We start from the raw sequence: 24,561 nt of genomic DNA, 5'->3' as shown, positions 1-24,561 counted from the left end.
TTACGTTTAAAATTCACGAGCGTTTCGAATATCGCATCACATACTTCTGGACTTATTTGGGAAACATGTGCGGTTGATGTGCGAAATAGATTTTTGAGGCTAGCGTAACGGACGGCCTCTGGTGACCTTTGCCGGTGGCCACTGTAAAAGCAGCCTGTCATCTGTTGCTGATATGGATCATCGATAATTTGCGTCTTACTTTGAAATCTTCTGTCAGTGGCTGCTAGAAGAAGGCGAAAAACGTCCATCGACATGCAGGTGAAATTTTGGAATAAAACAAGCTATGGCTGCAGCCGCAAATCACTAATCAGAGCGTTTGCGCAAAAATTCAGAAGCCGTTTTCCTTTCATGACCAACAGCGGGCACGCTATACAAAATAAATAAAAGTTGTTTCTTTTCTCCACCATGCTGTACTGAATGCAGGTTAATTGACGGTACAGCGCCAAAATACATCGTATGTTTTCTCTTCCGTTCGCTCTAGTGTACTAAATATTTATTGGCAGGTACAAGTCAATGATGACGCGCGCAAGTGAACTTCCTGCGCATTGCTTGCTATGTGCATTCGCTTGTGTTTTCATCGGTGTAAAGGGAGCTCTAGAATAAGCGTTTGCAATCCGCTATACGCATTGTAGCGAATATTGCAAACATGATCCATGGAATATGAAAAATAGTGACTTGTTGCGCTTTTCAATCGTTCAAACTTCGTCCCGCGATCGTTGCTATGGCGACATTCTCGGGCGTGTACGTGTCGCACTATGCAGTAGATGTTCGTAGGAATGTGGAAGTTTATAACTCTTGAGCACTACTAACATCCATCCTTACAAACATATGAAATGAGAAGGGAAATGGTGAAATTAACAGGGTCGTCATTTATCAAATCGGAAAAAGATGATTCCAAAAGTTACGGAATTTCCAAGTCGGAGCAGCAAAAGAAAAATACCCATCTTTACCTGCATGACAAATTTCTGAAGTTCATTGTAAGTACAGCATTTTGTAAGAAAATTGTTAAACAGTCCTAAGCGATTTGTAGACAAAGAAGCGCTGTAAAACACTGTTTTTTTGTGCAGGGTAATATATCCAAATACAGAAAACTGACCGTTCTCTATTTGCATAACAATGACATTACTAAAATTGAAAATCTGGAAACGGCTACAAATTTAACTCATCTCTACCTCCAGAGGAACAAAATATCCAAGATAGAAAACCTTGGCAATCTTAATAAATTAAGAAAACTGTGAGTACTGAAAACAACAGTTTCGTGAAATACAGTTTGAAGCTTGTATTATTAATAGTGGCTTTATGCTTCTCTGTATTTTAAAACTGCCTAAATATCATGTTAAGAAAGTATTCAGAAAATAGTACAGCACTGTAATGCTCCTTTTGAATCGAAGAGAGGTCAAAGAGACCCTGAGTTTGATAATTAACTTGTACCATCGATTGCGAGGTGTTATCTCCACTTATTCAAATACAAAGTTTTACAAAACCAGGTTTATGAGGATACAGATTCATGAAAATGCAGCTCGTAAGTGGTAATTTAAGGGCAGCTTCGCATTCTGTAAATGGTACAGTATAAACTTTGTCTTTGACATTAGTGTATGCGGTTTTTTAATTTCATCCAATTCTTTACCCAGTTTGTTCTAGGTATCTCTTTATTAGACACTGTCTTTTTGCATGGGTACCGGTTCACAATCTGTCGAGATAACATTCAAATTCTGACTGTAAGGAATTCATCTGCTTGTCTCAGCACAATAAAATCAGTGAGTTTATCCCTCCTCCCTCTCCCCGCCTTTCCTTATGGTTCATGGCCAGTTGCAAGATTGCATAACAGATGTCATCAGTGCAACAGGAAAGTGTATAGAGTGTATGTAGATTGTTAAGTGTCAGTTTGGATTACTGATAATGACAAGAGATGTCGAAGCGATTGACACACAGCCTATTATTGAAAGGCAGCAATGTAAACGGCGCCTATAACGCCCCAATCCCGTAAAGGATTATCCACAGAACATGAAAAAAGGGAATTGCAGCTCCTATGTTAAAAGTGGGAAACACAGACCGACAGCAGCGCCTCAAGTGGTATGGAGATTAACTAAATTATGAAAACATTGCGGGTTGCATCCCCCCCCCTAGTTTACTTACGTTGTAGGTTTTTCTTTTTCTTTTAATTCTGTTACCTAATTTTTCTGGGCGTGCTATGTAATTATTTTGGCTGGAATCATAATAAAATAATTGAAACACAGCTATAGCATACTGTACTACAGCAGAGAGAAACCTATTCTGACAGTCGCTGCTCGTATCATGTTTTCTTGTCTGTCAGACTCAAACGTCAAAAATTGACTTTTAAATTGACATGCTTATATTGTTATCTAGCAACATGTAAAAGCTCCAGCATGTTTTATGGCTCATAAGAACTAGATGCAACACTCGAAACTGAGAGTAAGTTGAAACAAGCATATAGTGTAAATAATTGAGGCAAAAGAAAAATAACATTGTAGCAGCTAAACTGGACTACAAATATTCCTGAATAATGCCATGATTTTTACGTAATACAAGCTGCTGGATCAATGGAGAAGAAAAGCCTATTATTAAGAGAATAAGCAGCAGTTAAAGAGGTTCAGTTAAGAAATATCACAGTATTAATTAATGAATAAATCTAAAATTTGTTACATCTATGTTTCAGAACTATAAGTTCTGAGTAACTACCCAGCAAACTTACACTGCTGACCATTAATTTCTTAAAAAGGGTCCTACATCTTACTACTCTAAATGCTTTAACACAAAAAAGAAAACATCAATACCAAGTACCAAAAGCAGGAAAGATGGATAAAAACAGTGAAATGAAAATGGTGAAGTGAAAACAAAACTTACTTTTTATTTCTCAAGCACACAAGACAAATTTTCTTTTAACTGTTATAAAGCTTTAAACCGTTTACTGAATTTGTCTTTTAACAGTATCAAGTCTTTTATTACTGATGGTGTGTTTCCAATCTTTCACATACTTGTAAATCAATAGAGGTACACATTGTCTTAAAATATACTGTTCAGAAAAATGGGGCTTGCAAAACGTTATTTCCTCTGGAAACTCAAACAGTGAATAGAATGTATTCTCCAATTGTTCCTGGTGTCCACATTTATCTAAGAATGTATACAACTGACTATGAACATTTGCTACAAAGAACATTAAGCTGTCAATAGCATACAATAATTTTGGGTTTAAAGCATCATATTCTTTGAAACTTGTAAATAAATTATGCTCTGTGGGTGTTGGTGAGAACAGAGTTGTTTTACAGTCACTACAGTTGGTTTCAGGTGTTACACCCATCTTTTGTAGAATGTAACCAGCTACATATGCCAGTGCTTGTCTGTAATTTCTTACATCTGCCCCACCACTACCAGCAGCAGCTTCATTATCAGCAAGGGCACAATATAAAGCACTTTGAGCCATAATGGAATGGTCTGTTGTGGAGTCAATAAAGTTGTCATCACTATCTCCCAAAAATTGCCTTAAATTGCTTAATGGCATGCATCTATCATCCTCACAATTACCTAGTGACTTTGTAGGTAAGGACATGTTATTTACTATAACTGTTTTCAATGCTGCTTTGAACTGAAAGCAAGTTGGATTGGTGTTTGCAACACCATGCTGCCTCACACAGCAAAATACATTCTCCACTGGGTCTTGATTGAAAGCCCTCATGCTTAAAAAATTAAAGCCATTTTTCAATCTGTTCCAAATGAACATCAGTCATCTTATTGTAGTTTGCCATCCACTTATGAAACTGAACATATTTGTCGTGCCTAGCTCCAACACTCTCCAATTTTCCATTTCCTTTAACAGACTGTACCATATTTCAATATGTGGGGACTCTGCAGAGAGGGCACACTTATTGGACTTTCCATCTTGTGGATAACAATAGGAACTGTTCAGTGAATCAAATAAAGAATCCATCTTTTCAACAAATTCTGCAGTGTATATTGTCTCAGCGGGTAAGATATTAAATGCCACGTAAGTTTCAATAACTGCAGCAACTGTATGACTAAGCTGGGCTGCAGCTACCTTGACTTTCATTTTAGTAAAAGAATCCTTGAATTCAAAATGATTCCTATGTAGTTTTATCAATGTGTTAAACATCTTCTGCTGATCCAGAAGAAAAGCCCTGTGAATATATTCAAAACTGGCCTCTTTTTTAAACCCAGACTGTATTTTATTTCCTAGCAGAGCATTTCTAGTATTTTTAATAGATGTGGGACATCATAAATGAATGCAATAGGTTCATCTCTGACTACAAAATGAAATGGACTGGACTCAGTAGATTTCTCACAGCAGAGTTCCTTCAGTGCTCTCTGGTTGGCTGCACACTGGTCACAAACTGTACAAACTACCTTTAGCCCTATTTATTGCAGTTGCCTTATGACATAGGTAATAGAGTCGACAGAAGCGTCCGATCCCATGCGTCGGCTTTGACCCGTGACGTAAGGGTGTTGTTGTGTGTGACGTCATGACGGCGCGGAGTTTGGTTTGTGAGTGTGGCGTGTTTGTAGATGTCGTCGTGTTGTGGTTTGTTGTGCTCTCTGGTGGTATGTTCAGGGTTTTCGTTTGTGTGGTGTAATGGGCTCAGTTTGCTTTTGCTCATTATCCAGAATTGTTCGACTGTCAGCTGTGTTTGTAGTGGAATTCGTTTTAGTAAGTTGACGATTTTGTGTGAAGTTTAATTTAAGTGTTGTTCGCTGTACGTTGTGTGGTGATTTTAGTACAATTAATCGGTTGTTGTTTTTGTTCAGGAATGGATATGATGGATAAAATTAGCAGTGCGCAGGTCAAGGGAAGTGTTCGATCCCAGTGTGTGGCTATATATGTTGGTATAGGTATCGGGAGATGTTTTTGAGCTGTGTAGGCCAAGGGAAGTGTTTGATCTTAATTTATGGGATCGGGAGCTGCTGTTGAGCTATATAGGTCAAGGGAAGTGTCCGATTCCAGATGATTATTGTGTTTAGTGGTATTTGGGGAGTTTTGTGATGTCGGTTTTTTCGTCGTTTTGTGTGGTTTTGTATGGGGTGGGTGTCTAAATTTGTTTATATTTAGTTTGCGCCCACCCAAAAACACCACATTTTCCGCGCTTGTCCCGTTAGTGTCATTAGGCTTTTTGTGGAAAGTGTGTGTGTTTGTTTTTCGATGTATTTTCGTCCTCATAATGTGTACGTAACGACTTTATATGCGCCATATTGGAATCGTGGTTTATGGTCGTTTCCGCCATATTTTTGACGTCATGGATCAAAGCAGACGGCCGGGATCGGACGCTTCCGTATTTGCTAGGTAATAAGACTTTATGAAGTGATACTTGAAACTGAGTTGTGAGTGAAATTCCAGCTTCCAGCTTTTATGTATGCCTTTAACCATGAAAACTAATGCATGATTTGCATGAACATTTGACCTCCCTAAATGCCCTAAATCTTGAAACCCTGAAATTTCTTGTTTGCTTACATTATAATACAACCCTCTTTCTAAAGACATTTCATCAAACAACAAAGCACAATATTTGTCACTGTTGTTCATTACTTCAACTTCTGCTTTCATTACATTCATGACCGAAGTATTCAACCCTGGTTCAAAAGGTATAGAAGACAACAGACATTTCAGATACCTCACAGAAGGAAGGTATAAATGAACTGACAAATATTTGTCCTCGGGTGTCCATCGTCTTGCATTTGCTGATCGATGAGCATTTCGTAATTGGCTGTTTATGAAATCTTTGGCAACAGAGTTTAAATTAGATTCTATGACAGAGAAAGTATTGCTGTCATATAAATCTTTAAGTGCTTTCAGTTCTGATTTTTCATGATGTAGCTTTGCTTTCAGTTTTGATAGCCTTATTAGAGTATTCCTATGAATCTTGTACATTTTTGATTTTGTTGGAGTTAAGTCGTGCTTTTGAAACCCCTGTACCTAAAACCCCACTTTCCTTATTACAAAATGTTTCAGATAAGAATGTGTACTCACTATCTGCAGATTCATTTTGAGGGGAGATAAAAAATTTAAGAGGTGCATCACTCAATGAATTACTCTGCTCAGCACAACTAGTGCTAGGTAATTCTCTAACACCAGTTTCACCTCTGGTATTGGCACCTGTGTAATAAAGATTTTCCATGGTACCACTAGTGCTTGGTAAATCTAATTCACTATTAACACCAGTTTCACCTGATCCACTTCTGGTACAAACACCTACGTGAGAACTGCTTGCCACAGCACAACTAAGGCTTTGTAGTTCATTAACACCAGTTTCACTTCTGGCATTAGCAGCTGTAAAATGGAAGAGTTGCCATAGCACCACTAGTGCTTGGTAGACCCAATTCACTATTGACAACAGTGTCACCTGATTCACTACCGATTTTGGCAATTTCACATGGAACACCTGTCACATGTTTTGGAAACACACCCCTGTTTAGCCTATGCCTACTTTTATTCATAAAATGTTCTTCAAAAAAATGATCTTCACAAACAAAATAAGAAGCACATTTCACATCTGGTGACAGTTTATAAACACTCTCCCACTTTAGAAGCAACTCTTGAGGTTGTTTTGGAAGCCTGTAGAAATGCTTGTTGCAAATTTCCTCCGTTGAACCCATGTAATAGCCAGATGAACAACCGGGGAACTTGCAGGAGTATTTCAACGTCAATCTGTTGTGTTGAATATTCTGAAAAAAACCATAAACATCTTCATTAAATAAAACTACTACAGACAAATCAAAGTTTTTTAAATAAACAAACGGATACCACACTGCTTAATTCATGATATATGAGGATACATTTCATTTATAAGCTACAAGATTATTTAATGAAAAATTAAATGTCTTACCTTACAATTAATTGTGGACATTTTTCAGCAGGAAATTTCTTCAATTCTACAGTGAGCTTTATTAATTTAAAGTAAAAAATCTGCTTACAATGAAGATGAGTAGTATGTGAATATGAAACAAATACAAAGACGATTGTAACTGTGGACCACAGACTTCAGTGTAGAGCAAGACAATAGAACATTTCAAAACAACCACCACTGGAGTTTAGACAGCTCTCATTGGTGAATTCCAGCTTCGTTTGACCCCTAGCGCCTCTAGTGGTCTGGAATGGAACTACATGGCTTGTTGCCTCTTCGCCCATATAACTTTCACCCCCGTGGGATTATCATCAACAATATTTAGTGTTCTTGCGACTACAGAGATGGCTGAAATTTGCCCTACGAAACTGGTTCCAGATGTGGTGATCAGGAACATTGTACATACTGTCGCATTTCTTCCACCTTACTGGCTGACTCATGATACTGAAAATTTCTTCTGCAGTTCAAATCTGAACTGGCTGCCTCTGAGTCGAGTGCTATCACACATTTGCATTAATGTCATTGGCTGCAGAAGCAGATCGTATTTTCATGAAAGGTGTTAGTTCTCATAGCTTCTTGCAATAATTTTGAACAGCATGAATATGTCACTACGAATTATTTTACGCATGTTACACCTGGAAGCCACATTTTTTAACCATATTATTGGCCGAAGAGGTGTGTCTTCTTCTCAACTGTTGAAGTAGTAACGTGAAAGACATACAGATTTAAAAATATGTTAATTTTCAACATTTCAGAATCTCATCAGGATACAGATAAGTAAGAGGGAAAGAAAACTGGAATACTGCTCCAGATTTTGGGATCAAGAGATAATTTGAATCCCATATGGAAATTTGTTGTGCATGTACTGAGTTCGCCCATATCTTCATGATTTTTGCACTGTGATCGGCAAACACATGGTCAACCACACTTCGTAGTTCCAGCAATTTAGGTTTGTGGTAGTTATATCAAGATAGATATCTCCTCATGTTGGTAGTTAATTTGTCACATAGCTGCTTACTAAGTTTATAAAAACACTCTCTTCATTACTACCTTCCCCCATATGATGTTGAAATTTCCACATAGGGCAGTTTTTGATCCTAGGTGCACTGAATGTCACATACAACTTTCCAATTGGTGAATGAAGTTTTCAAAATAGTTGTCTGGGGAACAGTACACAGAAACAACAATTCATTAGCATCTGGCAGTCCCAAAGCAACCAATTTTAGGTCTAGGTCCAGATGTATACAGAAGTCAATTTTATTGATGCTGAATGTACTATGTGCATATGCACACACACCACCATGGCTAGTAGTGTCTCTACATCACACATTCAATACTTCCAGATGTTCAATATGTCTGTAGTATTCTGTTTCTGGTTGAGCTAACCAGGGTTCACATATAGCTAATACATTGGGTCTCACTTCCTCAGAAACCACTGATAATGTAACTTCCTGGCAGATGAAAACTGTGTGACGGACCAAGACTCAAACTCGGGACCTTTGCCTTTCGCGAGCAAGTGCTCTACCATCTGAGCTACCCAAGCACGACTCACAACCCATCCTCACAGCTTCAATTCTACCAGTACCTCATCCCTACCTCCCAAACTTCACAAAAGCTCTTCTGCAAACCTACAGTTTTAGTTGTGGTGCTACCTCTTACTTTTATAATGTGGAACTAAACTGTTTTCATCTTTCGTGGTCATTACCTACATGGTTCACTCACATTTTTGTGACCACCGCAAGCATTCGACATCAACATGCAATAACCTCTCACAGACAGTAGGTGGCAGTGCTGGCAGTGGAGGATATATAAAGTGTGTTGAGGTGACACGGTAAACAGTACAGTTATTATTGTAATGTGGAAATGGACTGATTTATATGACATCCAAAAGGGCATGATCATTGGCCTTTGGGCCAAGGGTGGAAGCGTTTCTGAAATGGCTAAGTATGTAATTATTTGCTTGCTGCCTTGGTTAAAGTATATTGTGCATGGAAAAATGTCACTATCCAAAACAGGTGCCGAGGCAACTGTGGTACATCACGGGCTGTAGATGAAAGAGGTGAACGATGGCTGTGGAGATGTGTATAGGCAAATAGATGTGCAACGGTTGAGCAACTGACTGCCCAGATGATCCAAGACTGCCCAGATGAACCAAGGGCTCCCAACAGTGTCTCCTCAACAACTGTTGAGTGGAAGTTGCTGCTTATGGGCCTCTGCAGCGGGCACCTGGTTCATGCACCCATGCTTATGGCTGTTCATCACTGACGAAGGCTAGAGGTTGCATGCCAGTACAGCAACTGGATTTCCTGTGAGTGATGACAGGTGGCCTTTTCAAATGAATCACATACTATGCTTCACCAAACGGATGGCTGTTGGTGTGTACGGCATGAAATGAATGAAAGCAAACAACCAGCAATAATCGTTGGAACAGTTGAGGCTGGAGGAGGGAGCGTTTTATTCTGAGGGTATGTTTTCATGGCATTTCCTGGGTGATGTCATCATTCTGGAAGGTCAAATGAATCAACACAAATATACATCCATCCTTGAGGACCATGCCCAACCCTACATTCAGTTTGGTCTTACTCTGCACAATGACATCTACCAGTAGGACAATTCAATGTGTCACACAGCTCACAGTGAACATGCCTGGTTTGAAGAGCACCAGCATGAGTATACTGTACTCTCCTGTCCACTAAATACCCCATAATTGAACCCAGTCGACAATCTGTGGAACCACTTCAGTCAGACAGTACGCAGCCTGTACATGCCATGGATCCTCAACTGAAAATCTAGTGCAACTGGCCACAACATTGGAATCGACATAGCTCCACATCCTAGTAGATACATTTCAGAACCTCAGTGACACTCTTCCTGCACATCTTGCAGTGATCTCTGATGCAAAAGGTGGTTACTCAGGCTTTTGATATGTGGTCTCATGCGTGTTACTGGCCAGTGTATTACAACTTTATTTTTGTTTTTGGTACGTACAAACATTTTCAGATGTTTGCACAGTGGGCTTTAAAGTAGGCCTATACTGTTCACCATGTTTACCATTTTGTAGCACAGTCTTGTGAGACAGTTTATTTCCTTTCATTGTGTTTCCAGAGGGTTTGGACATTTTTTTGCCCCTACAGTCAGTTTTCTTCAGTCTCCTCACTTATTGTTCACTTTGCAAAGTCAGTTAAACATACAGCGTGATTAATTTTAAACTTCATTTAAGTCAGGTACTTAAGTTATATAGAGTATTTAAGATACTTGAGAACATTGAATATGTGTTTTAGTACAGTATAAATACACTCCTGGAAATGGAAAAAAGAACACATTGACACCGGTGTGTCAGACCCACCATACTTGCTCCGGACACTGCGAGAGGACTGTACAAGCAATGATCACACGCACGGCACAGCGGACACACCAGGAACCGCGGTGTTGGTCGTCGAATGGCGCTAGCTGCGCAGCATTTGTGCACCGCCGCCGTCAGTGTCAGCCAGTTTGCCGTGGCATACGGAGCTCCATCGCAGTCTTTAACACTGGTAGCATGCTGCGACAGCGTGGACGTGAACCGTATGTGCAGTTGACGGACTTTGAGCGAGGGCGTATAGTGGGCATGCGGGAGGCCGGGTGGACGTACCGCCGAATTGCTCAACACGTGGGGCGTGAGGTCTCCACAGTACATCGATGTTGTCGCCAGTGGTCGGCGGAAGGTGCATGTGCCCGTCGACCTGGGACCGGACCGCAGCGACGCACGGATGCACGCCAAGACCGTAGGATCCTACGCAGTGCCGTAGGGGACCGCACCGCCACTTCCCAGCAAATTAGGGACACTGTTGCTCCTGGGGTATCGGCGAGGACCATTCGCAACCGTCTCCATGAAGCTGGGCTACGGTCCCGCACACCGTTAGGCCGTCTTCCGCTCACGCCCCAACATCGTGCAGCCCGCCTCCAGTGGTGTCGCGACAGGCGTGAATGGAGGGACGAATGGAGACGTGTCGTCTTCAGCGATGAGAGTCGCTTCTGCCTTGGTGCCAATGATGGTCGTATGCGTGTTTGGCGCCGTGCAGGTGAGCGCCACAATCAGGACTGCATACGACCGAGGCACACAGGGCCAACACCCGGCATCATGGTGTGGGGAGCGATCTCCTACACTGGCCGTACACCACTGGTGATCGTCGAGGGGACACTGAATAGTGCACGGTACATCCAAACCGTCATCGAACCCATCGTTCTACCATTCCTAGACCAGCAAGGGAACTTGCTGTTCCAACAGGACAATGCACGTCCGCATGTATCCCGTGCCACCCAACGTGCTCTAGAAGGTGTAAGTCAACTACCCTGGCCAGCAAGATCTCCGGATCTGTCCCCCATTGAGCATGTTTGGGACTGGATGAAGCGTCGTCTCACGCGGTCTGCACGTCCAGCACGAACGCTGGACCAACTGAGGCGCCAGGTGGAAATGGCATGGCAAGCCGTTCCACAGGACTACATCCAGCATCTCTACGATCGTCTCTATGGGAGAATAGCAGGCTGCATTGCTGCGAAAGGTGGATATACACTGTACTAGTGCCGACATTGTGCATGCTCTGTTGCCTGTGTCTATGTGCCTGTGGTTCTGTCAGTGTGATCATGTGATGTATCTGACCCCAGGAATGTGTCAATAAAGTTTCCCCTTCCTGGGACAATGAATTCACGGTGTTCTTATTTCAATTTCCAGGAGTGTATATCATCAGGAAATGAAACTTGTCCCAGATGAGTTCATTGTGTTTTAATACAGTATAAATATATCATCAGAAAATGAAACTTGTGCCAGATGAGTTCAACAAAACATGGTAGAAAGAAATACCCAGAATAAATATTCTAACAAAAAGTAAACAAATCAATATCAAATGCCTCACCTTTGCTGGTGATGTATTATTAATCATTAGGACTGACATTGAAGGCGGATGTGCCTTAGAGAAATTTTGTGAGGGTGCTGTCAAAACTGGTCTCCAAATTTATTATGAGAAGACACTCCAAAACTGCAGACTTGGGATCCTTCATGACAAGATATGGCAACATCACTCAGGATCAACACTAATTATGTAGATGAAATTATTTGGAACACTGGCATTGACAAAATTGACAATAAAACATGTAGAAAAATGATGTTAAACATACACACTCATCTTAAATATTTGTAACAAAATTCCCTTTCCATCAACTCCATACTTTGCCAGTAACAAACAGTCATTCTCCTAGAAGCACTGTCTGGAATTAAGATATCATCATTAACCATCAGTGTCTTCAAGAAAATGGAATTACCAATATCACAGAGTTTGATCAGATCCAAATCATATTTGCTAATGTTCATAGTATTTGTATTCTGTGAAGGAATGAAGTTCCATTGCAACAAAAAAAGATGTCTGAAATTTTGTAGACATATAGTGCAAGCAGACAATTCACAATTAACCAAAAAAACTACTCTGTGATGTACATAGGACTTGAAAAATCAAAGTACAATAGCTAACTTACATCTGAAAGAACTGAAAAAGTTGCTGTTGCCCACTGGTAACCAAACAGATGAAATACAGGCAAAAGATTGACTCTCATAAGTTTGTGTCTGAACTACTACCATAAATGAACCTGAATCACAAAAACTTCTGAACATTTGAAAGACGACTGGCCCATAGTGACAGGATGAACAAATGTTGAGGGTGCTTACATTGAGTAGACTTTAATTATTTTTATTTATTTAATTAGTCTTTGCCCTTGGACTTTAGCTGACAAGTTTCAGCTGAGAGTATAGGGTATGTCATACAATTTTATATTTGCCACAAATCTACAGTAAAGAAAATAGGATGCACTGTATTAGGTACATATGCAGTTATTACATGTTTCTTTTTACAGTACAACAGCTAATATTTGCTCTGACATTTTAATACTCACTCATACTCTATATACATTTATAAGATGCACTTTTAAATGATTTTTATATGAATTTAATCTCTTTACATCTTTAACTGATTTTGGAAGTTTGTTAAAAAAACCTTCCCCTACATCATCGGGAGCACTTATTGTCAGTTTCAGATTTCACTGTTTTGTGTAATAATTTTCCTTTTCTCTTGTTGCATGGTCATGTACATCATTATTTTTGAGGTGTTTATGTCATTGCTATAATACTCTGATATATATACAGTGAGTACACTGTCATAATATTATACTGTACAAAAGCTTGTCTACAAGTTTGTCTGTGTGGTATTTTGGCTATGCAACTTGCAGATAACAAGTGTGCACTTTAATGAATCCTTTTTTATTTACCACAATTTGCTCCCAAGCAAAGGAGTACAACAGAGACACATTTTCACAGCTAGACAATAGTACAAAGAAGATACAAAAGATAATCAGACAAAAGATATAACACATAATATAATGTTCAACTTCTTGGTCATTGACTACTGTACTCGCCACAATCTCACTGCTCTTCTCTGAAAATATTCTTTATAGGGGGTATCTTGTGCCCTGCCCCATACATGAATTGAGTAGGACGTTTATGGGAACTAAAGTCCGTAATACACTGTCCTGAGTACTTTATCATCCACAATCTTTGCCATTTTATGTAAGATGAAGATCTGTGTGTTTATCTTTTTACACATAACCTCTGGAAAATCCATGACGAATGTAACAATATATAACAATATTCATAATATTGTTACACAGAACATCTTTGTGCTCTCCTCATGTCAAATGTTTATCTATTATAGTTCCTAAGAATTTTGTGATACTTCTTTAATTGTCTCACTATTTAATGTAATATTTACTTTTTACATTTCACTCTATTTGGTTTGAAGTATTGTATAAATTATTTTAGATTAATTTATAAAATGATTGTTTTGTATTATATATTTGTTTGTAGTTTCAATATTCAGGGGTGCTTCCTTCTCAAGTTCCTCCTTTGTTACCAGCTAAACATATAATTTTAGTATCATTGGAATACATTGTAAGTTTCTGTTTTATATATTCCGGAAACTCATTTACATAGAGAATGAACAGTATTGGCCTGAGCACAAACTGTAATTAATTATATTTCAACCACTAGTATGTTCGATTTCTGTGCACTGTTTCCTATTTGTATTATATGATTTGACTATGTCACAGCATTTCCCTCGAATCCCGTACTGATAGGGTTTATCCATTAGCCTGGAATGATTTGTGCAATCAGATGCTTTAGACAGGTCCATGAAGATCTTGCAAGTCTTCTGTTTCCTATCGAGAAAACTCAAACTATCTTCAATAAATCTGTTGATGCAGTTATTGTTGATTTCCCTTCCCTGAAACCGTGTTGAAATGTGTGTGTTATTTTAAATTTGTTTACAAGGTGTACAACTTTGCTTCCACCATTTTTCCCCAACATTTAGGCTTTAATGAAACAAATTGGTTACACATGTATCACTCAAAGTATTTTCCATCGCTGGCCACTACTTTCTTCCATCTTTCGGGCAGTGTACGAATCCCATGTCAAAAAAATTGTTAATCTTTTGAAGCAATCCAAGAATGGATCCAGTTTGTGACTTCTTCATGAGATCAGAAGGATTGGTCAGCCAGGCCATGCACCATAGATCTAAACAGGTGATAGTTAGAGGGAGCAATGTCTGGAGAATACAGTGGGTGGGGTAGGACTGCCCATTTTAACGTTTACAAGTACATATTGAGCTCTTTTGCGACGTGGGGTCGAGCATTGTCGTGCTGCAAAATTGTTAATCTTTTGAAGCAACCCAAGAATCGATCCAGTTTGTGACTTCTTCATGAGATCAGAAGGATTGGTCAGCCAGGCCATGCACCATAGATCTAAACAGGTGATAGTTAGAGGGAGCAATGTCTGGAGAATACGGTGGGTGGGGTAGGACTGCCCATTTTAACGTTTACAAGTACATATTGAGCTCTTTTGCGACGTGGGCTCGAGCATTGTCATGCTGCAAAATCACTTTAGCATGCCTCTCGCTGTATAGCAGCCGTTTGTCTTTTTAATGCTCTGTTCAAATGCATTAATTGTGCTCAATAACGAGCACTTGTGATTGTTTCACTTGGTTTTAACACCTCATAGTACATGATGCCAAGCTGGTCCCACCAAATACAGAGCATGATATTGGAGCTGTGAATATTCGGTTTGGCCATCGATGTGGAAGCATGGCTGGGATATCCTCATGATTTTTTGCATTTAGGGTTATTGTAATGAACCCATTTTTCATCCCTGATCAGAATGCGATGCAGAAATCCCTTCCATTTTTGCCTCTGAAGCGACTGTTCACGAACACACAAACGCCATTTAACGTCTCTTGGTTTCAGCTCACATGGGACCCAAGTTCCTTTTTTCTGAATCATGCCCATAGCCTTGAGACATTTTGAAATGGCTTGCTGTGTCATTCCCACTAATCGTGCCAATTGTTCTTGAGTTTGATGCGAGTTTTCACTCAGCAATGTCTCCAATTCTGCATCCTTGAAAACATTCTCTCTTCCACCACTATGCCGGTCTATGACCTTCCACCACTATGCCAGCCTACGACGTTAAAACCACCGTTCTTGAAGCATTAAAACTACTCGTTCACTAATAGCGTCCTTGCCATACATACTTGAGAGCATTCAATGAGACTCAGCCTCTGTTTTCTTCATATTGAATTAAAACACTAATACCGCCCACAAATGACGAGAATTAGGCTCGTAAAGTGACATTTTCAATCAAGAATGACTTTATGATGCAGACACAAATCAACTAAAGTTTGAATGAGGTTATGTTGACTGAGGTCCAAGCTAACTGCCTGATGTCTGTGATCTGTTTCTTTCGACCGCTACTTACCGTTGTCGCCACCTATCGGTAAATGGCGGAAGCAAAGTTGTACACCTTGTATAAAACTTACAATTCTATTGTTTATTATCATTTTATATATTTAAGCAAAAGTGGAGATCAATGTTATTGTTCTGTGTTTTCCTTTCTTAAGGAATAGCTTTACTTTGCTTGTTTTTAGTGAATCTGGAAATGCACCTTCCTCTGTTGCAGCATTCAGAACACATGTTAAGGGTTGTAGTGCACATTCCCTACATTCTTTTATGAGATGTGATTAACCCCATCAAATGGCCAGATAAATGTTTGACTTTTAGATTCTTTATTATTTTTGAAACATCTATATCAGCAGCTGGCATGAAAACAATGGTATGGTTTATATGTGGGATTTTTGGCAATGTAAGAATATTATGAAAAAGGAAGTTACCACTCACTGTATAGTGGAGACGGTGAGTCACAGATAGGCACGACAAAAAGACTGTCATAATGTAAGCTTTACGCCAACAAACACACACACACACACACACACACACACACACACACACACACACACATACATACATGACTGCAGCCTCTGGCAGTTGAAGCCACACTGTGAGAAACAGCAGTAGTGCATGATAGGAGTGGCAGCTGGGTGGGGGTAAGGAGGAGGCTGGGCAGGGACGAAGGGGGGGGGGGGGGGGGGGAGATAGCAGGGTAGGGGCAGGGGACAGTGAAGTGCCACTGGGGAGTGCACAAGGACAAGGTGGAAGGAGGATAGGACAGCTAAATGCAGTCAGGAGGTTAGACGGAGGCCAGGGGAGAGGTTGGGGCGGGGGGGGGGGGGGAGGGGGGGGGGGCTAGCGGAAAAGGAGAGAAGTAAAAATACTCAGTGTGTTGGTAGGATGAGGGCTGTGTAGTGCTGGAATGGAAACAGGGAAGGGGCTGGATGGGTGAGAAAAATGACTAATGAAAGTTGAGGCCAGGAGGGTTATGGGAATGTAGGATATATTGCAAGGAGATTTCTCACCATTTCAGTAAAGCTGGTGTTGGAGGGAAGGATCTATATGGCACAGGCTGTGAAGCAGTCATTGAAATGAAGGATGTCGTGTTGGGCAGTGTGTGTAGTAACAGGATGGTCCACTTGTTTCTTAGCCATAGTTTGTCAGTGACCATTCAGGTGGCAAAGAGCTTGTTTGTCATGCCTACATAGAATACAGCACAATGCTTGTAGCCCTGACTTTGATGGGATAGATGATGTCTGTGACTGGACTGGAGTAGGTGGTGGTAGTGGGAGGATGTATGGGACAGGTCTTGCATCTAGGTCTATTACAGGGATATGAGTCATGAGATAAGAGGTTGGAAGCAGGGGTTGTATAGGTTTGGTGGACAGTGGACTACCACTGTGGGAGGTGTAGAAAGGATAGTGGACAGGACATTTCCCATTTCGTTGCATGATGAGAGGTAGTCAAAACCCTGGTGGAGAATGTAATTCAGTTGCTCCAGTCCTGGGTGGTACTGAGTTATGAGGGGAATACTCCTGTGTGGTCAGATGGTGAGACTTTGGGGCATTGTGGGAGATTGGAAAGATAAGGCTCAGGTGATTTGTTTCTGGACGAGGTTGGGAGTATAATTATAGTCTGTAAAACCCTTGGTATATTTCAAGAGGAACCAATCATCACAGCAGATGCAACAACCATGGGTGGCTAGGCTGTATGAAAGGGACTTCTTGGTACGGAATGGGTGGCAGCTGTTGAAGTAGCGGTATTGCATGTGGTTAGTAGGATTGATATGGATGGAGATACTGGTGTAGCCATCTTTGAGGAGGAGATCAACATCTAGGAAAGTGATTTGTTGGATAGAGCAGCACCACATGAAGCGCATGGGGGAGAAGCTGTTGAGGTTCTGGAGGAATGTGGATAGGGTGTCCTTATCCTTGATCCAGATTGCAAAGATGTCCTCAGTGAATCTGAACCAGGTGAGGGGTTTAGGATTCTGTGTGTTTAGGAAGAATTCCTCTAGATGGTCCATGAATAGGTTGGTATGGGATGGTGCCATATGGGTGCCCATAGCCTTACCTACAAAGAAATCCGGGGTACCTCTCCAGTAACACAGCTTTTGTTTTTTTGGTATTTGTTTATTTACTAATCTTCTTCTGAGAGGACATGTAAGATTATAATAATCAAACAAATATAAAAACTGATCTATTTAGTATTTGCATCATTGTTTGCAATCACTGCTTCCCATTTTTCTGCCATTAACATCTTTTTCAGTTGGATTAAGTTTTGTATGTTTATCTTCCACTTTTGCTGCTGTATCTTCTGCTCACTTCCAGCACTCTTTATGTTAATATTTATTGTGATGGAAAATGGTGTGCTAATGTGGAGTTTATTACCTGGATCTCACAGTAGCATGAAGGAATATACTGTGTGTTATTACGAGAGCAATAGTAGTTTCACTATGGGTAGTTACTCTGGTGGGTTTATTTTTAGCTTGAAAGTATGCAGTAAGTCCATTAGTGTCATAGTTTTTTCTGTACTTTACCTGGTATCTGTGTTCAACTCCCCAATAACTATTTATTTTTGTAATTCTTGAACTGTACCACAGACTCTTTCAAGAATGTTTTTGTTTCACCATTTGATGATCAGTACAGGCCTAACACACAGCATGACTTCCCTGCAGTTTTTATTTCCAATACAGTAGTTCCAAAGCTCATTTCTTTAGCATATTTTGTGCTGTTTTGGATAACTTTAGTTGATGTCTAGCTAAAGAAAACGCCAGCCCCACCACCTTTATGCAATGTTCTGCAAAAACTGGCTACATTTGAGTAATTTTTCAAGTTGTAGACCTCCATTAGATTTTCTTTTAGCCCATGTTCAGTGACTGCTAGAATTTTTGACTTGTATTCTTGTGATATTACCTCTGATTCATCGTTTACATACTGTACATTCAGGTGAAGTATTTACAATATAATTATACTAGATCTTCGTTTCGTCATAGGCTTTGTGTTTGCAAACAATAGTGGTATTGTCTGCATATCAACCTATTTTATACCTAAAAGAACAGCATTCAATATCATTACCAAAAATAAGAGAGTGTAGTGGCCCCATTACAACCTTGCGGTGCATCCTTTTTAATGATAATTGTTTCAGATGTACGATATGGGCAGTGTAATTTTGCAGATTATGTCGAGGGTGCTAGGAGTGAGTCTTAAGGTATTCCATCTATTCCACCACTCCCAGTAGCCCCTGCAGAAAGTGTCAAGTTACATGGTGCATGTAATATACAGGGTGAGTCACTTAACATTACCGCTGGATATATTTCGTAAACCACATCAAATACTGATGAATCGATTCCACAGACTGAACGTGAGGAGAGGGGCTAGTGTAATTGGTTAATACAAACCATAAAAAAAATGCACGGAAGTATGTTTTTTAACACAAACCTACGTTTTTTTAAATGGAACCCTGTTAGTTTTGTTAGCACATCCGAACACATAAACGAATACGTAATCAGTGCCATTTGTTGCATTGTAAAATGTTAATTACATCCGGAGATATTGTAACCTAAAGTTACCACAAACTAACTCTCCACCTGAATGAATTGCCACTGCCATACTATGTTCGAGAGCAGAGTTGCCCACCCGGTGTTGAGCACAAAATGCTCGATTTGAATGGCTTCCTCACAAACTGTTCCATCTAGACCCTTGTCCCCAAAACCAAATTCTATGAATTATGTAGATTGGAGTAGTCTTTACAACACTTCCTTCAATCTTCATCCTTGACACAATCTACAATAGACCAAGCCGCACAGTCTTCTTGATCTCTGCTCCAAGATGCTCACTTCACTCATCCTGCTCTCACACCCTCAACATGCAGTCTGCATCTACATTTTTTCTGTTTCTCCCTACCAAACAATTCCTCCCATGTGCACAGCTCCCATTGCTTACAGCCAGAATGAGTTCACTGATGCAACATCTGCTGTTTCTCCCTACCAGGTGTCAGCCAGTCTGCCATATCCATCCTTCCCACTCCCTGTGGCTTTTCTCCCATCACCCAGTCCATCTGACACAACTCATACCTCAAGTGAGCTGCAGTGCCAGCACAGTGTAATTAATCAGGACAGTGTTTCTGTACAGGTGTGTGTGTGTGTGTGTGTGTGTGACAGAGAGAGAGAGAGAGAGAGAGAGAGAGTGAGAGTGTTTGGTGAGTTGTTGCTTCTACTCCTTAAGTTATTTACTCATTTCTCTTTTGATAAATTAGGATTTGAAGATGTAAAGCCTAAGAGTTAATAGTTTTTCCTGAGCTGAATGCAGAGGCAAGCTGTGCTTTTTTGATCTCTTTGATGAGTATAGATTTATTTTGTCTGTCTAAACGTTAAATGAAACACACAGTTTTTAAGATCGTACAACGAATCACCATCAAGGAAATAATTTTTTTTGACTGAAGGTACCTGGGGAATAATTGTATATCGGTAGTTGAAGGCCTCGAGTCTCTCTTAAGTCTTGAGGAGCTGCATGTTGAAAGACAGCATTTGCCAGAAGGAGAAACCCTCTACTTCCATCCTCAGTCAGTTGAAGCACTCTCAGTAAGTGATTGTATCCTTAATGTAAGCTGTATTATGTATTAATCAAAAATGGAAAATTCAGGATGGAATGTAACAGTATTATGAAAAGGAAAGTTGCTACCCACCATATAGCGGAGATGCTGAGTCACAGATAGACACAACGAAAAGACCGCCACAAATGAGTTTTTGGCCAACAAAGCCTTTTTTAAAAAACAGATGACAGACACACACTCATGCAAATGCAACTCACACACACATGGCTGCAGTCTCTGGCACATAAAGCAACACACACACACTGTGGCTTCAGCTGCCAGCGACTGCAGTTGTGTGTATGAGTTGCATTTGCATTTGTGCGTGTGTGTGGTCTATTTTTTAACCAAGGCCTTGTTGGCCATAAGCTTATTTGTGACAGTCTTTTTGCTGTGCCTATCTCGGACACAGCATCTCCGCTATATGATGAGCAGCAACTTTTCTTTTCAAAACTTTGTTATGTATTGTTTTGCATCTATCTTTGGAGACTTATTTATTGTATTATCATCATCAACAATCTTAATTTTTGTCTTTATGTTTAAAAGAGTAGCTTAATATGATGTTCGACCAAAGTCATTAATTACAAGGAGAATGTTAAGTCCAGGTATGCATACAGCATAAGGAATTCAATTTGGGTTTGAAAAAAATTAGAAACGACAGTTTCAAAGTACAAAAATAATTTATTAAGATTGAGATACTAGCCTACCTTGGAGCAACACGTGGATGAGAACTCTATGTATAAAATTATAACATTGGCCCTGTTAGTATATTTCACACAAATTCTTCCTTTTGGCATCAATTCAACTGTTCACATGAGTACATGGTTTTCTAAACTATTGAACTAAAATATCCAAAGTCCTTAACAATGTGAAATAGTGAAGTAATGCACCACTAGTTCCTAAAATTGAGCAACTACCGCAGATTGGTGCTTGCCAAACTTATTTTTTGGGCTAGCCATCCCCTGATAGACATAGAAGAGGATTAGAGGTGACACATGTAAATAAGAAAGAAAAGAAACTGGACCTGCTTGAAGAACTTGAAATAGCAATCTGTGGGGTTAAGTATGATAATGCACTTAATATATTAACTGACGAGAATGGTAATGCCTTCTCCAATAATATTTTTAGATCCTTTTTGAGATTGGCATTAGTGGAATAAATGTGAATGATTTTGCGTAGATAACCATTGATAGGATGTCTCTCCATTTTCTTTGTAACATATTTGGAATCTGTGGAATGGCTGATGGCTTAGTACAGTCTGTCAGAGCCGTACACATTTATGAACTAGTGGTGCATGGAGAGGGAGCCGATATGGCCAGATCTTACCACTTTACGGAAGGAATGCTTCGGTAAGTGAGTGGTAGTATGAATAAGTGGAGGAGAGAATCTGGTGTTACCATTTTTAAAGTAAGACGAGGACTTCATGTCCAAATAACTTTATTTGTTTTTATATTTTGACCATGTGTGCTTTTGAAATACATGTTTCTGTGTGGCTAACTTAGACAGCCATACGGGGAATGCATAGCTGAGGATTACTCTCCTAATATTAATGGTTATATTTTAAAATATTTATGTTTCTCTAAATTGCTTAAGACAAATGCTGGGATGGTTTCTTGGGAAAGCACACCAATTATTTCCTTCCTTACCATCCTTCAGCCTGAGCTTGTGTTTTGTCTCTTAATGATGCTTTTGTCAGTCAATTAAAAAAAAACTAATCTTCCTTCCTTCCACTGAAAACAGTTATGCTTTACGAGGACTCACAAACTCATGATATGGGCATAATATATACTTATCTCAAAATATGAAAAAGTTTCCACTGCCACTTATGGAGACATTTTTAGTTTCATATGGCAAGTTAAAAATGGTGCAACCTGACACTTTTTTGTTCACAAGAAGTTTTGCCATTTCCAGCAGATGGCTTTGCTATATAAACCTGTATATAAAGTGTAGAATAGTTCTACCAACAGTATGCTAAGTATGTTGTTTTTTAAACATTATAATATTACATTGCAGCAAGAAAACTCTTGAAAATCTTTAAGCATAGCACATAGTAAATCATGTGTGTATTGTGACTTATGGTTTTGTTAGTTTATGTAATCTGCTGGAAGAGCTTTATTGAAGACTTAGTGGCCCCAGAAGAGGTGCAATTACTTCCATCATGCAATTTAATGTTGTTCCATCAAATAGATTGAATAATAATAAAATAATTTTATTGTCATTCGGCCATTACAGCAATAGACAACGTCATATACATACTAAAATACAATTAATAGTTTGAAAGAAACAACAGGTTTGTTGTTAACATTATAGTATTATATTACAGTTGATAAATTCTCTTATATCATAGAATGGGTGGAGGACTAGCCAGTCATGAATTGTTTGTTTGAATAATTGTTCAGGTAATTCTTGAACAGATTGAGGAAGATTATTAAATAATTTGTACCCCATGATTTCGTAGCTGTTGAGTGACTTTGACAATCTGTGGCAAGGAATATAGAGGCACCTATTCCTTCTTGTATTGTGGCTATGTACATTTTCTCTGGTTTTTGTTTCTGGTAATTTCTTCTTCGTATAAATTAGAACATAGTGTATGTACAAGTTTATAACAGTCATGATTTTCTGTTCAAAGAACAATGGTTTACAGTGTGCCTTATATGCAGAACCAGTAATTATCCTAATAGCTTTTTTTTGCAGTATTAATATGTCATGTACACAGCTAGAGTTCTCCCACAAAATAATTCCATATGTTATTATGCTTTGAAAGAATGAAAAATAGGATGTTCTAACATATTTTTCAGGAACACAATCCATAAGTCGCCTTAACAGGTAAATAACTCTTGACAATTTACCACTAATATCTTGTACATGTTGACCCCAAGATAATTTATCATCAATGTATACCCCCAAAAATTTGACATAACTTGGATCATCTGACAGACGCTTGTCTCTAAGACTACAGACCATCTGCTGTGTTTTGTTTTTATTCAGCAGGAATCCATTTGCCTTGAACCAATAGGATGCTTGGTCAATTGTCTTTGCTGCACATGTTTTAAGGCTATTGAAATCATCACTAGCATGAAGAAATGTTGTATCATCTGCATACAACACAGTGGTGGACTTGATAAATGACGACAGATCATTTATCATTATCAGGAACAAAAAGGGGCCCAGCACAGATCCCTGCGGAACACCTACCTTGACTTGTTCTATACTCGACATTTCTCTCCCTACACAAACAACTTGCTTACGATTCTGAAGATTGACACCTAAAAATCAGTGTATTTTGCTCATACTGTGTTTTTTTGCTCATCTTGTAAAATATTTCTGGGAGAGATAAGGTATGATTTCCTGGAGATGATCGCATGTATAAACTGTCTCACTATGAAACAGCAGCTATGATAGTAAATATTTGGGAATTTTTGTCATATTTATGTTTGTAAAATACAAGGAGATCTTAGAGAATGCTTATGTTTCTAAATACAAGGAGATCTTAGAGCATATTGTGACTTACCAACTAATACTGTTTCTTGAAGCAAAGAAGTCTATTAGTTGCATCCATCGTGGCTTAGGAGATATCATACTAATATTGATAAACCATGAGAGAGCAAACAATATAACCAGTAGGTAATGTCCTTGGATACCTACATGAATAGAGCTTCTGAGGATGATTCATATCTGTTTACTATTTGTCCTTCATAAAAATTTCCATAGCTATTAGATTGCCCACATCGTATCTGACTATTTGAGCAAGAGCACAAAGTCTCTTGAATGTCTGTTTCAGATGAAATCATGTTTTCAATAGCAATTAATAATGTTTCACCAATAGTGCAAAGCCCTGTTGAGTAAAATGTTTAATATTTACACTTTTCAGATAGTTTTGTCATCTTATAATAGATCTCCATCCTAATAACCACAGCTCATGAGCTGATGATTGACACCTTGGAGGAATGGGCCAAGCAGTGTGCTTTCAAGTTCTCATCAGAGAAAAATGCAAACCATTCTATGGAATTTTTAGTACATCTTAACTGTGGATGAAGATTGCTACTCTCATTGTTTAAAATACAGGGAGGTATTTGACCATAATTTTTGATGAAAGATCAACATCATTAGAACACACGAGGCATCTCAGAGCTAAAGACCACCGTGCACTCAACTTCTTGATTACTCTCAGCTACAAACCATGGATAGCAACTGAGTGTATGTGATAATATTCTTCAAAGGTTAAGCTTATCCATTATGGATATTTTAGAACCCGTGACTGTTAATTGAATGTAGATACATAAAACTGTAAACAGTCCCTTTTTTT

General features: G+C 39.3%; 1 protein-coding gene across 1 annotated transcript in view; it reads left to right on the top strand.

The window, feature by feature from the left end:
* Window positions 1-630: 630 nt before the first annotated feature.
* LOC124803039 (protein phosphatase 1 regulatory subunit 42-like) overlaps window positions 631-24,561 on the top strand; it is a 106,483-nt gene continuing 82,552 nt past the window's right edge. Inside the window, exons 1-3 of the mRNA XM_047264156.1 lie at window positions 631-977; window positions 1,068-1,234; window positions 20,109-20,247. Of these exons, the coding sequence (XP_047120112.1) occupies window positions 834-977; window positions 1,068-1,234; window positions 20,109-20,247 (450 nt within the window). The 5' untranslated portion in view covers window positions 631-833. The remainder of the gene's footprint in view (window positions 978-1,067; window positions 1,235-20,108; window positions 20,248-24,561) is intronic.

This window comes from Schistocerca piceifrons, chromosome 6 (assembly GCF_021461385.2).
Source record: "Schistocerca piceifrons isolate TAMUIC-IGC-003096 chromosome 6, iqSchPice1.1, whole genome shotgun sequence".
Classification (NCBI taxonomy): domain Eukaryota; kingdom Metazoa; phylum Arthropoda; class Insecta; order Orthoptera; family Acrididae; genus Schistocerca; species Schistocerca piceifrons.
Note: the sequence above shows the minus strand (reverse complement) of the source record. Positions and strands in the feature narration are given on the sequence as shown.